Source organism: Eurosta solidaginis, chromosome 2, assembly GCF_040869045.1.
Source record: "Eurosta solidaginis isolate ZX-2024a chromosome 2, ASM4086904v1, whole genome shotgun sequence".
In the NCBI taxonomy this organism is placed as follows: domain Eukaryota; kingdom Metazoa; phylum Arthropoda; class Insecta; order Diptera; family Tephritidae; genus Eurosta; species Eurosta solidaginis.
The window spans coordinates 5,161,354-5,176,735 of NC_090320.1; the positions used below are offsets into that span (position 1 = coordinate 5,161,354).

Genomic DNA, 15,382 nt, shown 5'->3' on the forward strand with positions numbered 1-15,382 from the left:
CCATCCCGCCCTCCCACTCCCTAGATCCACGAGGAGTTCGGGGTCACCAGAGCCTCGGCTGTTAATGAAACAGGATTCGCTACGGATAGGTGAGGTTGACAATTGGGTTTGGAGAAGCTATATATTGCTCTGGCAACCTGAAAAGATCACACTACACAACCCATTGAATCTGATATTTTAGTCGCCTCTTACGCCAGGCATGCCTACCGCGGGTATATTCTAACCCCCTAACCCGCTGGGGGCGTAAATAGAAGATGAAAACCGGGTGTTCGGTTCAGCTTCGATTCGGTTCAAGAGCGCACATTTTGTGAGACTTTAGTGAATTTTTTTATTTTGAAACTTTTCCAAGTTTCCTAAGCGTTTGCATGGTATGGCGGTAAATTGCATTTTAATAAATTTTATATAGAAGTTTCAACGCTAATTGCTTCACAAAAAAAAAAAACGATGAGAGGTCAGAAACCAATTGATGATAACAAATGGGAAACATTCCGATAACAAATCACAAACTTCCCGAAAGTAAGTGGATATCTTTTTAATAAGAAATCGAAAGCTTTCCGATAACAAATCGGTAACTGTTTGGTAACTTTTTGATAGCAAATCGGTAACACGCCGAAAACTGTTAAATAAAAAATAGATAAACTTTTGGTAATATATCGATAACTTTTTAGTTAATAATCAATAACTTTTCGATAATTAATAGATAACCTTTCGATTACAAATCGATAACACGCCGATAAGGATTTAGTAATATTCCGATAACAATTCGATGACTTGTCGATACAAATGGAGAACTTTTTAATAACATACATTGTATAATCGTAAATTTTTCGATAAAATGCTGATAGTTTTTTGATAGTATGGCGATAGCTTGAAATGTTTAAAATTATTCGATAGCTGATAAAATTTCTAATAATTTTATTATGTACATTTTTTTACTCGCAGTTGTATCTCTTGCGGTGTACTTCTGCAGTACCCTGATGCATACCTACTCATGCGCAAATTATTAAGCACTCAGATGCAGTTAAACTACGTTCTTTGTTAAATATGAAGCAAACTTGTGAAACACATTTCTTCTTTAGGACGTAGACTATGTAACGCCCCAAGGGGTGTTAATTTAGATGTCTTCCTAAACTCATAAGATTTCTTATAAATAATTTCACATCACATGCACTAAACTGCTATGTACGAGCTTTCATGTGTTGAGCATTATGTGTATTTCCCTGCGATTGTTTGCTCTGTTACATTTTAACCTCAATTTTGATTAACAATGTCGGCTAAATGGAGTTGTCAACAACCAGCAGCAACAGAGCGGAAAACGACGGTAAATTCAAAGTAGCAAAGATACATAGCATCATTGTCAGGACGTATTTGTGTATGTATGTTGAGCGTAATCGAAATGGGCGAGTTTGTAGCTTAAGATGCAATTTATTGAGTCTAAGAGAGTGACACAACAAATTAGGCAGATTTGAAAAATGGCCATAATTTGCAATCTTACATTACGGGTATTTTGTGAGGCAAAGCTTTTACATATGCTCAGGCAAGCAGCCGACATAACAGTGAGAAGCAAAGAAATTATAATGGATATTAATAAATAATAAAAAAAGTCTTATCAAAAAAAAATTATAGTGCAGTTACTAAAAATGAAAGCCAGAAGACTTAAAAAGCATGGTAACTCGGCATATGACTCTTGATGTATAGCACGGAAAAAAGAACGGTGTTGAGAGAAGATAAGATGGCTTTGAAGTGTACGAGAGAAAAATTCAGACGATAATTGTGATATTATGCAGGGAAAACTCCCTTCTACTCTCTGCCATCTATTGAGGGTGACATTGTGAACGATATGTCAGAAGTTCGGGTAACTTTTAAAATACCGTATCTAACACCTCCCAAGGAGGCGAAAGCCTGGCTTCTGCGATAAAGTCTTGTATTTGGGAGTCACTCTGGATAGGACATTACTCTGGAGTCACAATTAGCAAAATTGTTCGGAGAGTGTCTTTATCGTTAATACAACAACAATACCAACAACAACAACATCAGATCAAGTGGCTCTGGGAGTGTTTGAGAGAAAAGTTGTTCGAAAAATTTATGGACCTCTAATCGTTGGCGATGGCGAGTACCGAAGAAGATATAACGATGAGCTGTACGAGCTTTACGCAGGTATCAACATAGTCCAGCAAATTAAAAGGACCAGGTGCAAAATGATTAAACTCCCTTGGTGTGACAAATTGGCGCCGGTTGGAAGAGAGAAGGAGCGACTGGCGCGCCTTGTTGGACGGCCATAACCGTTTAAACGGTTAAGCGTCAATTAAGTAAGTAAATAAGTAGCCTCTCACTGTTCACTATTTTATAGTTGCTAATGCGGCTAGGAAGGGCATCGAATCGTGTAATAACTGCTGCAGATGTATTGAGAAGAAGGAAAGCGTTCAATACCTTCTGTGCCACTACCCAGCAGTACGTGGAAGGAGGTTAGCTGCTTTCGGTTAACCGTCTTTTGATGATATTGTGGAGTTATTCAAGTAGAAATTAAACCGATATTGGAATTTATTCACTACAAGGAAAGATTTAGTCCACGGTAGCTGGAGCAGTAAGGGTTGCTTACACCGAAATGGACCCATTGATGGCTTAGGTGTCGGTTTGGGATGCAACTTTTCACCCCCGCTCTCCTAACCTAGCCTACGGTAATTTTTGTGATGCTGACGCCGACTATTGAAAAAGGCATAATGCTGAGCTGGTGCTCACAACCGTCGTCAGTTATCGCAAAACAGGTATGGCTGACGTGAATTACGAAAAGGCTAAAGTCGCGTAGATGGTTAAGCGCTAATTAATGATTATGATGCCTTTTTCAGACTATAGTTCAGCTCTACTCACAGCTGTAGTCAATCTCGTCCTTACGTTTTTAATACAATTTTGGTGTTTGTTGTTGGATCCTTAAAATCAATATGCCATTTTTTGCACTTAAAGCGTTCTCTATTTAAATATTCTTTATAATTTTTTTATTTATTTTTTTTTTTATTGTTTATTAGGAAACATTACATGTTTATTTTAAGGAAACCTACATAAGTACTCAACTTTTTTTTTATAATGTTTTTTTTCCTTTGTTTTATTAAAATAGTACATTTATAAGTCATGGGTTATGAAAATAAAAATTTGTTATCTTAAGGTGAGCTTATTTTAAGTTATATTGAAAAGTCCTCCCATCTGGAACTAAATATATACCATACTAAAAAAACATATCGACGACTGATTGGTAAATTCGTTGTCAGGGCATAAACACACCATTTCAGCATACGGTTGAACAACACCCTAATACCATCGCTCAAGAAAACTGCAGAACATTTCCAGTTACGGTGTTACTGTCCGGAACTAAAAAAAAAAAGAGTTATTGAACCAAACATTTACTCTAAGGACTGTCATTTAAAATACTGTTATCTTCTACTTCAATCGCCGATATAAAAAAAGGTTTAATAATTTATTTTAGCCAAATTTGTTTTCCAGTTTTCAAAGTGTTGCATTTCCTTATTGAATTTGGTATTGTAAAAGAGGTGGTTATAGCTTTGCGGTTGTATTAGCTGACTCTTTACATCCAAATATTGTATTTGCTTAAAATTATTTTTAACTTCTAGCAAGGTATTTGCTGACTGCGACAACTTTTCTGATTTATTCTTATTATTGCGATATTTTTGTAGGATAAAAGTAGGCAAATCGACAAGCAGAAAGTAAGCCAATTCCATGGTGCTAATTAGCGAACAACCAAGAAATAAACCGGCAATGCCACCAAAAGCCACTGGAATTGTAGATATGTTTCACTAACTTAAGAAAACTCAAATAATTTAATAATTTAAACACATGCACTTCTGCTTGAAACTTACCAATAAAATCCACCCACCCAAATATCAAACTTGTGCGATAAACCATCATTGTCTCAAAACGGAAATGCACATCTAAATCAACGAATGATTGATTGCCAAGCCCTTCCGCCGATAGAAATTGTGGACGTACATCCGCCAAGTAATTGAGTGAGTAACAATTGCGTAAACAATTACAAACCATGCCCTTGTGGTAGTTGCGTACATATTGCTTTTCTTCTTCTGTGTGCGAATATAAGAAACGGTCTGCGCAAATATCCCGTGGAGTAAGACGTAGAAGGAAAACAAAAGAGATTGATTTGCTCAATAAAAATTTAAACAAATTTTTTACCATTATTCTCCGCCAAACATAGCAAGTCCTCTGTTGTACATGAACGGTACGGTCCTTTAAAGAAAAAACTTGAAGTAAGCACTCAAAATTGAATCAACGTCAGAGTAGTGAAGTAACGAGATGAGGTGTGTGATTTGAGTTACTTTGTACTTAATGACGATAGAGCGATGAGTGTGAGGTGTTCTTTTGATGACTTGTACGTGCTTACCTGGTGGAAATAGCAAATCCAATGTGCAATTGCAGTATTCTAACAAATACTGTTGATGACATTCCGATTGGCAATTTTCAATCATGTAATCGTAATAATGTAGCGTTTGAATTTGCTGGTCATACTTTTCATCCTTTTGTGGGGTTTGCATTGTGAGTTGGAAGAACAATGAAAAACTTATTACAATTAAAATTGCTTAACTTGAATTTGAACAGAATGCTTTTTTGCGAATAACAAAAATAGTGAACCCTGCATTATTTTCGATTTACTTGCCAATCTTTAATCCTTTATTTGCTCGACGAACTTGGTTGTATTTTTAGCCAGTAGCAATCATTAGACATTTGGAAGCCTCGGAAGCTAGGTGGGGTGACATGAGGTCAACGGCAAAAAGGTCAATTGACGTTATGACCACTTCAATTGGTCATAAGATCAATTGATCTTATAACTACTTCAATTGATCATAAGGTCAGTTGGCTTTATGGCCGTTTTAATTTGACTTTATGGCCATATATGGAATTTCCGTTTGACCTTATGCCCTTTTCACTAAAACCACACCGAGTTATAGGAAAAGAATCTCCGCAGGCCAAAATTCGAAATAAAAAATAGCTCGATGTATCTAAACTTTAGTTGAAAATATTCTTTTTAACTCAGATAGCTCCTTATACTTACAGTTTTTATCCCTTTTTTTTCTAGAAAGAGATAAATATTGATATAATAGTTAACAGCGGAAGCATTGCTAATAATGAACTGCTAGAAAATCCAATCCCACTTATCAAGTTCTATTTTATGAGCCTAAAAATATTCCATAGAATTTGATTGAAAACACAGAGTATAATATACACTTAAAAAAAAAAAAAATTAAATGTAGGGCGATAAACTCCGAAGAGATCTAAAGCCGAGCTTCTCTTCCAATTCGAGTCGTGCTCCTCTTGATTTTCCCTACAAATTGGCCGGATGGGACCTACATGATTTTATGCCGACTCCGAACGGCATCTGCAAGGCAGATGAGTTTTCACTGAGAGCTTTTCATGGCAGAAATACACCCGGAGCGCTTGCCAAACACTGGCGAGGGGCGACCCCGCTTAGAAAAATTTTCTTCTAATTGAAAAACCGTATTTCTAAAAATTTTGATGTTGCTTTGCACGCTACCATCACACCACGGTGGCATAACACAAAAAGGCAATCCTTAGAGACATATTACAAAGCATGCAGCGGAGCATTCATATGACTGAGTAGATATAGCCATTTACACCACTATAAATATAGGAGATTTGAGTTCAAAATTTAACTCCCGAAATGCTAGCTGATGCAGAAGTGCACTTCGGAAACATGACCTACTAATCACTGCTGTGCTCAAATTTTGTAATTTTTCTCTTTTATCAATGGAAAAATTCCATTTTTTATTCGATTGTACAAAATTATCGCCATTCGAGGAAACAAGAGTTGATTTTATATCCATAATGACCATGTTAATATCGTTGACATTGTAACCAAATTGAAAATTGACAGTGTGACCATTTCACCATGGTGCAGTCCTTCGACCAAACGAAATAGGGGTGAAACTGAAAATTGTGAGGGATACAACACAGATAAACAACAATTGTTCCAAACTGAATGAAGGCGTGTCACCAGCGGCATACTTTCCAATTACCATATCCTGCAAGCTGCCAGATCACGGTATTGCCTTCCAATCGTAATTCGCAACCGTAGCAAAAGCAGCAGAGATACTTGAGTAAAACTGCAGTAGCTTAAAAATTTACATTGACCACGATACGTTCATTAAGACAACTTTCTTGCAATAAAGTACTAGAGAAATGGAAGGCTCATGTTAACATAAGTATATGGTGAGAAAAATTCTGATGAGCTGGAAAAGAAGAACGCAACCTTTGAAGTATATTCGGTAGATGTCCAATTCAGTGAGGTAAAGAAAGAGAAAAGTTTTATATGATCAAATTAGCAGGACAGGCGTGAAAGCAATGGCAATGCTTCAAAATCTCGGATATCAAGTGAAAGTCTTACGAGATCAGACTAACAAAATTAGTATATTTAAGTCGGTACTGTAGACACATAAGTGGCGCTTCAAAAATAAGCCAAAAGATTTCAGATTTGCAGAAAGATGGGTTGGTGCTAGAAATTTCATTTAAATCCCAAGTGAACAGAGTTTTCATAATAGCCTTTCATAGGTTTGCTCATCGAACAAATTGCTTGTAATTCTGTTGACGCATTTAGTCTGTGTGATGTGCTTTTGGACCGAGGATTTCAATTTAGCATAACCATATCTTCTTCTTTGTGTAAACATTTAAACTTTGGACAAATTTCTACAAAATACCGCATGTAAGCGGCTTCGTAATTTTTTTCTTCAGTTAGAAGGAAAGTTTTACCTCTTCACCTCGGATTTAGATATAAACCATATTTGGCTGCATTGGCGTTTCACCAACTCACCTTAAAAATACACTGTCGCGTACTTATGTCCAAACCACGTGTGTTGTTGTCAAAATAGTATACCACTGGCTCGATCTCCAACATTGTTTGCGTATTTTCTGGCACGTTCATTGCATCCTTGTGCCATACTCCCGGCTCTGCCACCATAATCTAGTCAAATATGAAGAAAAAAAAACAAAACATTGAAGCGCAACTAGTAAAAGATCTTATAAAGTTCACTCACACTTAAACCTTTATCGTTTTTGCTTTTGGGATAATGTTTTTTGGCATTTGGAAAGACGCGTACAGCAAGCCCACTACCAGGACCAGCTGAGCCCAAATGCCATGGCCATAGCGGATCATCCTTTTCCATTTGTCGTCCTTGGTCTGTTTCTATACTATTGAAAGTCCAACAGAAACCGTTTTTACTACGTCGTAGAGAGAATATTTCACAGCAATTTTTTTCAAAATGATTCCACACACACTGGCTTAGAAGCTCCTCACAACGCCAGGTCATAAATTCAACTACTTCAGTGAAGTTCATTTTATTCAATGCTCCGATGGACATGTTTTGTAAACTCAAAAAACCAAGAAAATCAGCAAATTTAACATTATCATAACTCGCCACGATTTGTTCAAAATTTTGTTGTTGTTCTGTTGGCGAATTCATTGGTAGAAATTTACGTTTGGCTTCTGCAATGCGGTCCCAGTTTAACTGATTGTTGTTGCATATAGAAACTGTTGGAAATGTAATATGATAAACTGGCCACCGTGTGCTGTCGACAACAGTCTCAAGTTTGCCTTCGCTAAAGCGTTTTGACAGTAAATTACTTACGTAAACGGCGCCAAGTAGAGCGAACATCACCGTGAGGAACCAGACGAATCTAAATCATGAGAAGGCATCATTATAGAGGGGTGTGTTTTCTAAATACCTATTTTTCTATAAAATACCTTGCGCCCACTCACATACTTACCGTTCATATTTTCCAGCTCTTCTACTGAACAATCTATTCACGCCATGTATTGTTGTACTTTGTCCGAAACGAAAAGCTAACTCCCAAGCGGCTGCACTAAACTCATTGGCCGCACGTCGAATGGTTTTCCACGATGGTAGCCGATGAGTTGTGCGAGTGGGCTCTTGCGGTTTTGACGCTGCGGTTTGTGACGCTGGAAAACGTATTGGGTTAACCATTTTTTCTTTGTTGCTAACTGGCAACACAAGAAAATTTATTGTTATTAGAATAGGTCAGAAAGCTTGAAGAAAAAATATTTGTGTTATAGTGCATTATTTGCAAAAGTATATGCGTTTGTTTGTGTATTGTCATGTAGGGTAGGTCCTTTGTGTTTGATAATATGCGTAGTAGGTAATTAATTTATTCAATCCATTATGTGATTGTAAATATTTACTACAAGTGGCGGACCTGGGTTTTGCTTACTCTAAAAATATTTTTTATTTATATTCCTTATTTTTGTGAAAATATTTCAGTAAAGTTGTCGAATTTTCTTAAGGGAGTTGGGGTCATGGTGATAGGAGATTTATATTGTTCTAGTTTTGTCAGTAGACAGTCTTCAGCTTGATTTATTTTTCAGTGTTTCTCCAATGGTGCACAAAGCCAGTGGAGCTTTGATTACACACGCCACAGTTTTTGTATTAGTGTGTGTGTATATGAGGTGAGATGTTTACTACTTGAAGTACAACCGCAAGATGATTCACTGCTTGCTTTGCTGAATCTAAAGTTGTGGGTCTGCTAGCTTGACGTTAAGCTAGCAGACCCACACTTTTTTGCGAACATCTCGAAAACCAAATGAGCACCTAACTTATCTCTTGTGGCCCTAAATAGCACCTAAAATGCACTTAATTCTCAAACAACTTAAACTTATTTTTGAGCACTTGGATCTGCCAGCTTTACGCACGTTGAATCTCAGTCGCTGCGCTCACAGGATATGTAGGTGAATGCCGAATTAATGGGAAATGGGAAAGTCTAAAAAATCAGGAAGGCCGACGTGCCGAAGTGTTATAAATAAGATATCAAACGTTATTGATGAGTTATCGATTTGTTATCAAAAATTTATCGAAAAAATATCGAGTTGTTATCGAAGAGGTGTCGTTTTATTGTCGACTTGTTGTCGAGTACTAGAACACTTCGATAACAAATCGCTCTTCTTTCGATAACAAATCGAAAATAAATCGCCATCTTTTCGATTAAAAGTCCATGAATTTTCGGTAGCAAATCCATAACATTTCGATAATAGGTGTTATCGGTAACAATCTTATAACACGACGATAACAACCCAATAATATGCCGATAACATTGCTATAATAACAAGTCCGAAAACTTTTCGCATTCACAAATAAACTTTTCCGCGCCTTGCCAGAATGATTCCAAAAATAGTCCCAAAATTATTTCGGAATGGCTGTGGAATGATTCAAATATATATACATTATAGTGTCTACATAGTCCCAAAATAGGCTCCAAATGATCTCGAAATAGTAGTGCAAATAATTCAGAAATGTACCTAACACATTCCAGAAATGATCTCGAAATAGTATTTAAAACAATCGAGAAATAATCCTGGAATGATTACCTCATTGCTATTAAAATGTTTCTAAATTATCCTCAATAGTATAGATGTAAATTCCCTTAGTTTTCTTCTGGAAGAAAAGCCTTTTTTTCTATATCGACTGCTGGATGGAACAACACTCCATCTTAAAAACGCCCCAACCCAGAAAACTTTCAAAGAGCGCGCTATTTCACAATTTGTTTTGAAAACGCCTAATCTGATCTAAACTTCAATCAAACGCTGAGATGTTTATGGAAATCATTCTGAGAGAGGGTGATCCTCGACCAAATTTTGTTTTAAATCGTTTTTGAGAAATATTCTCAGTTATAGCATTTTGGCAATGGCAGCCGATGTTACATTTCAATCAGCCGTCGTTATGTAGTCTTGGAGCCAACTTCCAAGTTTTTTGTGGAATGTATGAAAAACTAAGGACACACTGGTTAGTTCTAGAGCGTGGGTCTCCAAAAAATTGGAAGATTGGAAGTAATTGCCGTTGCAATAAGAGCTAAATTGTGCTAAGGAATCCATACTCTTGTGCTAGTGTAAACGAAATTGCCATTCTACGATGACCACATATGAATAGATGGTCTCTGACTAGGGTTTTTCATTTTCTTTCTTTCAGAGTCATCATTTTTTTTTTATAACCCTTACACTTACTTTTTCTGCATCCTTTCGCCATAACTACAAAATTATTCTTTTTTTAAACAATTTTTTCACTAAAAACTTCACACTTTGCTTTGATCCCAATTACTTGAGCGTTACGAATTTACTGTTAAACGTAAACGCTTTTCCATAGTTAATATACACTTGAATGTATTAATTTTTATTTACACGTGTTTGCAATTATAAGGTGTTTTTTTAAATAGTTACTCATAGAAGGTTGGGTGTTCAAAAGATTCATAATCAATGTGACCCTTTATCAAAAAATTCTAAACTAAATCAGGTGTCAATTAAATGTGCCTAAATATAAAGAAGTCATAAGTAGACAAATGGCAATAAAGTAAACAGGACTAAATATACATAGAATCTTAAATATTTATAGAGTAAATAAACAAACGCGTTTGCATAGGTGCATTATACCGTTTCAGTTTTTTTAATTGTTCCCAATAATAGTTTAAATAAAATAATTTACATTAAGTAGTAATAATACTAAAAGATAGAAAATAATTAGGTAGGTCCTAGGTACTACATCACACTCCTCATCAATCCAATGCTTTTATTTAATTGTCTGATCAACGTCCTTGATTGATGAGGAGTGTGATGACTAGTACCTAGGACCTACCTAATTATTTTCTATCTTTTAGTATTATTACTACATAATGTAAGTATTGTTTTCAATAAAACCGTTTAACTTAAACATTTTTTTTTATTTATTTTGTTATACTGAAATTTCACTATCAAAATTTGAATTTATGTGCTCCAAAGTATTTTGATGTCACTTCTACCGGACTCTATATAATATTTGTTCAAAGAGCCAAATTGAACAGACAAGTACGAGTTTTTTGAAAATCTCAATTTTTGCGAAACCTAGCGTGATTTTTTTTTTTACTAAAGTGGTTTATATTCCTGTATGTCAAATATGATTTCCAAATATGAGCCAAATCGGACTACAAATACAATTTTTGTGAATATATCGATCCTTGCGCCACCTAGCGGCGATTTTTTTCATAGGTCGCTATGAAATGTATGTATTATGTGTATGTATGTATTATGTGTGCCAAATATGAGCCAAATCGGACCACAAATACGATTTTTGTGAATATCTCGATCCTTGCGCCACCTAGCGCCGATTTTTTTCTTATTATTGCATTGTCATCGGGTTCTGAACTATATTCCAAGTTTTAAGCTAGCAGCTTATCGGTAATTTACTTAAATTTTAATTACAAAATTCGCGCTGGCCGGCCGACCGTGCAGCCTGTCAAGTCAACCCAAATAAAACCGTTTAAAAACGAGGTGGTTCTCCTCCTAGTAGTAAACATGAGACCTAAAAAACAAGAAAGAAGAAGCAGATGTGTCTAAGTTCGGGTGTAACCGAACATTATTTACTCAGCGTGCGCTTCAATTGTACATTTCATTTTAGATAAATTAGTTTTCTACTTAACACGTGGCACCGCCCGTTTAAAAAAAAAAATGTCTCCCCATTTCCTCTTACAGTAAAACTTGATAAGCGAAATATCTTTGATTCAAAACTATTTCTTGCTAAGCATATAGCTTATTATTCTAGTCTACGACCCTTTTTTAAACTTGTTTTATATCTAATTTGCCGTGGTCTTTAACTGATCCCGTGCATTTTTACTAGAAAAATTGTCTGTTATAAGGAAAATGTGTGTACCCAATTTTATTACGACCCGTTCATTTTTCTTCGAGTTATGGCTCCCGAAATATGGAAAATTGCTTAGTCATAAAAGGGGAGGTGCCACGCCCATTTTTTAATTTGAAGTTTTTCCTATTTATTGTTATAAATGCACTTGGGAAATGAAATACCATTGATATAAAGCTCTTTTTTCCAAAGATATAGATTATTTCATTCGTCCACGACCCTTTCAAAAATCTTTTATATAAAAGTGGGCGTGGTCCGTAACCGATTTCGTTAATTTTTCTTCAAAATATTCCTTATGGTAAAGTCAACCTCTCTGCTGAATTTTGTTACGATAGCTTTAATGATTTTTGATTTATGATTAATAATATTTGTAAAATTAATTTTATCACAAGTGGGCAGTGTCACGCCCATTTTAAACAATTTTTCCAAATTTTTATCAAGAGTCTCAATATCAGTCCACACGTCAAATTTCCACATTCTAGGTGTATTATTTACTAAATTATCAGGTTTTTTGTGTTTTCCAAAATTTTATATATATAAAAAGTGGGCGTGGTTATCATCCGATTTCACTCATTTTCAATACCAATCTATTCTGGGCCAGATAAGCTAGTGTACCAAATTTCTTGAAGATATTTCAATATTTACTCAAGTTATCGTGCTAACGGACGAACGGACGGACATGGCTCAATCACTTTTTTTTCGACCCTGATGATTTTGATATATGGAAGTCTATATCTATCTCGTTTCCTTTATACCTGTACAACCAACCGTTATCCAATCAAAGTTAATATACTCTGTGTGCAAAGCACGCTGAGTATAAATATACAGAACAAACTCGGTTTTTCCATAGTTTTCTAAAGAAGAAGCATACTTTAGGGAGCAAAAACGAAAACTTTAAGGCTGGTACGAAAATCGGCACTGATGATGGTGAACGCCGAAACCGGTTTGTCTCCAAACCAAATTTGACAAGGGATGACGGCAGATCGTTTCATTATACATCTGGCTTAAACTCATTTAACAACTCCAACCCGTTTGGAGACGGCCACCGAACTCATAATTATATTCGTTCAATATATAAAGCTTCCCATAGTCAAAAAAATGACATATCATTTCAGTTAAGTGATTACTTTGAGTTAGTTTCAAAAATTAAATTAAAATATTTTTCCGCGGCCCTTGAAGCTCCCAGTTTTTGAGCGACCTTTTGTAACTTGTAATTTCAAAGCCAGTTTAATGTACATACAAAAACATATATACCATGTATATATTGTAAATATTTGTGCAAGGTCATCTAGGCATATGTCACGAGTATAAAAATCGTGCAAAACTTAATTTGTCGACAACAGTCTGGCCAACAGCCTACAAAAGCCATTGACACACTCGGCATTTCACTAGGCATTTTACTATGAAGTGATAATTTTAATGTTTTGTGTTCATGCACACAAATTCACAAGCAGATAAACGACTTACACTTTTTTAGTAAACGTACACTATTGTGGAAAATGTTGAGTTCGAAAATTGTTAAAACCCGTCGGCAGTCGCGTGTGTTTCCAAAAGCAAATTCTTTATCGGCAGTTAAAAAGACGACCTATGGTCAACCGACGAAACCTTGTGAAAAGGATTGTAAAGTTTTGTTGAACTTGGTTCAAGAATTCGGGCAAGAGACTACATTTCATGGCGTAAATTTAATGCTTGCACCAGGAACTGGTCGATTTGGAAGGTAAGAGTGTGCGTAAAAAAAGACTAACTAACAACTGATAATTCACATTTTAGGGCTCTTAGCACGATTACCTTTTTCGTCGCATTTAGTCTACTCGTCTTTGTTTGCATTTTTCTTGCTTCACGTTTCTCGAAAGGACAATTCAAGACAGTGGTCGAAGATACGCACTTTCCATTGATAAAAGTGAATTTTCCTGAAGTGACTATTTGCAATAAAAATCGCTTGAATTGGTTACGCCTAGAGGAAGCAAAGGATATTTTTCTACAATCAAAGCATCGCAATAATTCCTATGAAGAACTGTTTACAAAAATAGTCGCACTTTACGACACTTTCACATTTGGCACATTTGATCGTTTTGCCGAATTGGAGCAATATCCGTTAAACGATTTGAATTATATAAATTTTACGCGAGTTGCACAATACATGGCCTGGCGTTGTTGGGAAATGTTGACAAAGTGTGAATGGTTAAATCACAAAGAAGATTGTTGTGATATTTTCGTAGAGCGACGTTCACAATTGGGTATTTGTTTGGCATTCAATTCAATTAATCCGCCAAAAGCTCGTGTCAATGATTCAACATGGCCATGGCGCACCAATAAGGGTGGACTTGATTCGGGACTAAAAGTAAAGGTCATGTTGAATAAGCATCAAAGTTTAACGCGCACTATGAATGGCATAATGGTAATTTAAAACTGTAAATTGATTTTGACGTCACAACTTGAAGAAATTTATTGAATAGTAAAAGGGAGAGAATGTGGTACACACTGGGCCTCATGCATAAAAAGTGTGCAAATGGTAGAGCTTCATTTTTTCAGTAAAGCTTCATTGTTTTTGCTACCAGTTCAAACTAAACAATTTATCCCGAAAATCTCTTAAACATTTAAAAACAATAACAAATATTAAAAAAAAATTGGAATTTTGGTATGCTTGAGAAATAAAAAAAAAGAATGAAAGGCGCGATGGCCTCCCAAGAGCTTTAAGGCCGAGTTTCTCTTCCAATTTGCATCGTGCTCCTTTTTTATTTTTCCTACAAATTGGCGGTACGAGACCTACATCTTTTACGCCGACTCCGAACGGTATCTGCAAGGCAGATGAGTTTTCACTCAGAGCCTTTCATGGCAGCAATACACTCGGAGTGCTTGCCAAACACTGCCGAGTGGTGACCCCGCTTAGAAAAATTTTCGTCTAATTGAAAAAACTTGTTTCTAAAGTTTTTATGTTGCTTTGTACGGGGCGTGAACCCAGGATTTTCGGCCTGGTAGGCAGAGCACGCTACCATCACACCACGGCGGCCGCTTTGTGTATGCTTGAAACGTTTATAAAAAATGTAAAATCGTTTATTGGATCAATACTTATTCAGCTCAAAAGCGTTTATTGTCTAAATATCTAGCCCTTAAACTAAAAAATCACATTCTTTCACAAAAATTTGACGTAGAAAAATATATAAGTAACAAGTTAATAAATATATAAATTTTATTAGTCCTCAGACAAGTTGGGATTTGCACGGTTATGCAGAGAATTTATAAAAAACTTTCGAAAACTACTAAAGTTTAGGTGACTTGAGCGATAGCCCCTAAAGCCATATAATTTTTCCACTTTAGGGTCAGGTATTTGAAAAAGCTAATGTACTTTTGAATTCTAATTCAATGTATCAAATATTTTTGAAAAATCCCGTAATAGTTCCGAAATTTTCACGAAATGGTTTCGATATTATCATAAACAAATTCCGAAATAGTTTCGTAGCGATTCCGAAACTGCTCATAAAAAGTTGCGACATATTCTCAAAATGTTCCCGAAAACAAACTCGAAAGAGTCCCGAAAGCGTTTTGAAGCATTACCAGAAAGATTTGGAACACAACCATAACAGCTCCGAAATGATATCGAAAAAAATCCCGAAACAGTCCAGAGGTAATTCCGAAATCAATGCGAAAGCTAGCCCGAAATGATCCCAACGTAG

At 35.9% G+C, this 15,382-nt stretch overlaps 2 protein-coding genes across 7 annotated transcripts in view; one reads left to right on the forward strand and one right to left on the reverse strand.

Moving 5' to 3' along the window:
- The window catches only part of LOC137239172 (pickpocket protein 19-like), a 229,355-nt gene that overhangs the window by 74,718 nt on the left and 139,255 nt on the right, over positions 1–15,382 (forward strand). For 5 of the 6 annotated variants that reach the window (XM_067764173.1, XM_067764172.1, XM_067764176.1 and 2 more), the window contains exons 3-4: positions 13,186–13,425; positions 13,479–14,106. In XM_067764173.1, the coding sequence (XP_067620274.1) occupies positions 13,186–13,425; positions 13,479–14,106 (868 nt within the window). The remainder of the gene's footprint in view (positions 1–13,185; positions 13,426–13,478; positions 14,107–15,382) is intronic. The other variant, XM_067764174.1, reaches the window with a different exon arrangement.
- ppk7 (pickpocket 7) overlaps positions 3,146–15,382 on the reverse strand; it is a 126,529-nt gene continuing 114,292 nt past the window's right edge. Inside the window, exons 2-9 of the mRNA XM_067764177.1 lie at positions 7,801–8,035; positions 7,071–7,710; positions 6,848–6,997; positions 4,406–4,538; positions 4,198–4,251; positions 3,870–4,112; positions 3,424–3,784; positions 3,146–3,363 (exon numbers count right to left, since the gene is read on the reverse strand). Coding sequence (XP_067620278.1) covers positions 3,462–3,784; positions 3,870–4,112; positions 4,198–4,251; positions 4,406–4,538; positions 6,848–6,997; positions 7,071–7,710; positions 7,801–8,018 — 1,761 coding nt within the window. The 5' untranslated portion in view covers positions 8,019–8,035 and the 3' untranslated portion in view covers positions 3,146–3,363; positions 3,424–3,461. The remainder of the gene's footprint in view (positions 3,364–3,423; positions 3,785–3,869; positions 4,113–4,197; positions 4,252–4,405; positions 4,539–6,847; positions 6,998–7,070; positions 7,711–7,800; positions 8,036–15,382) is intronic.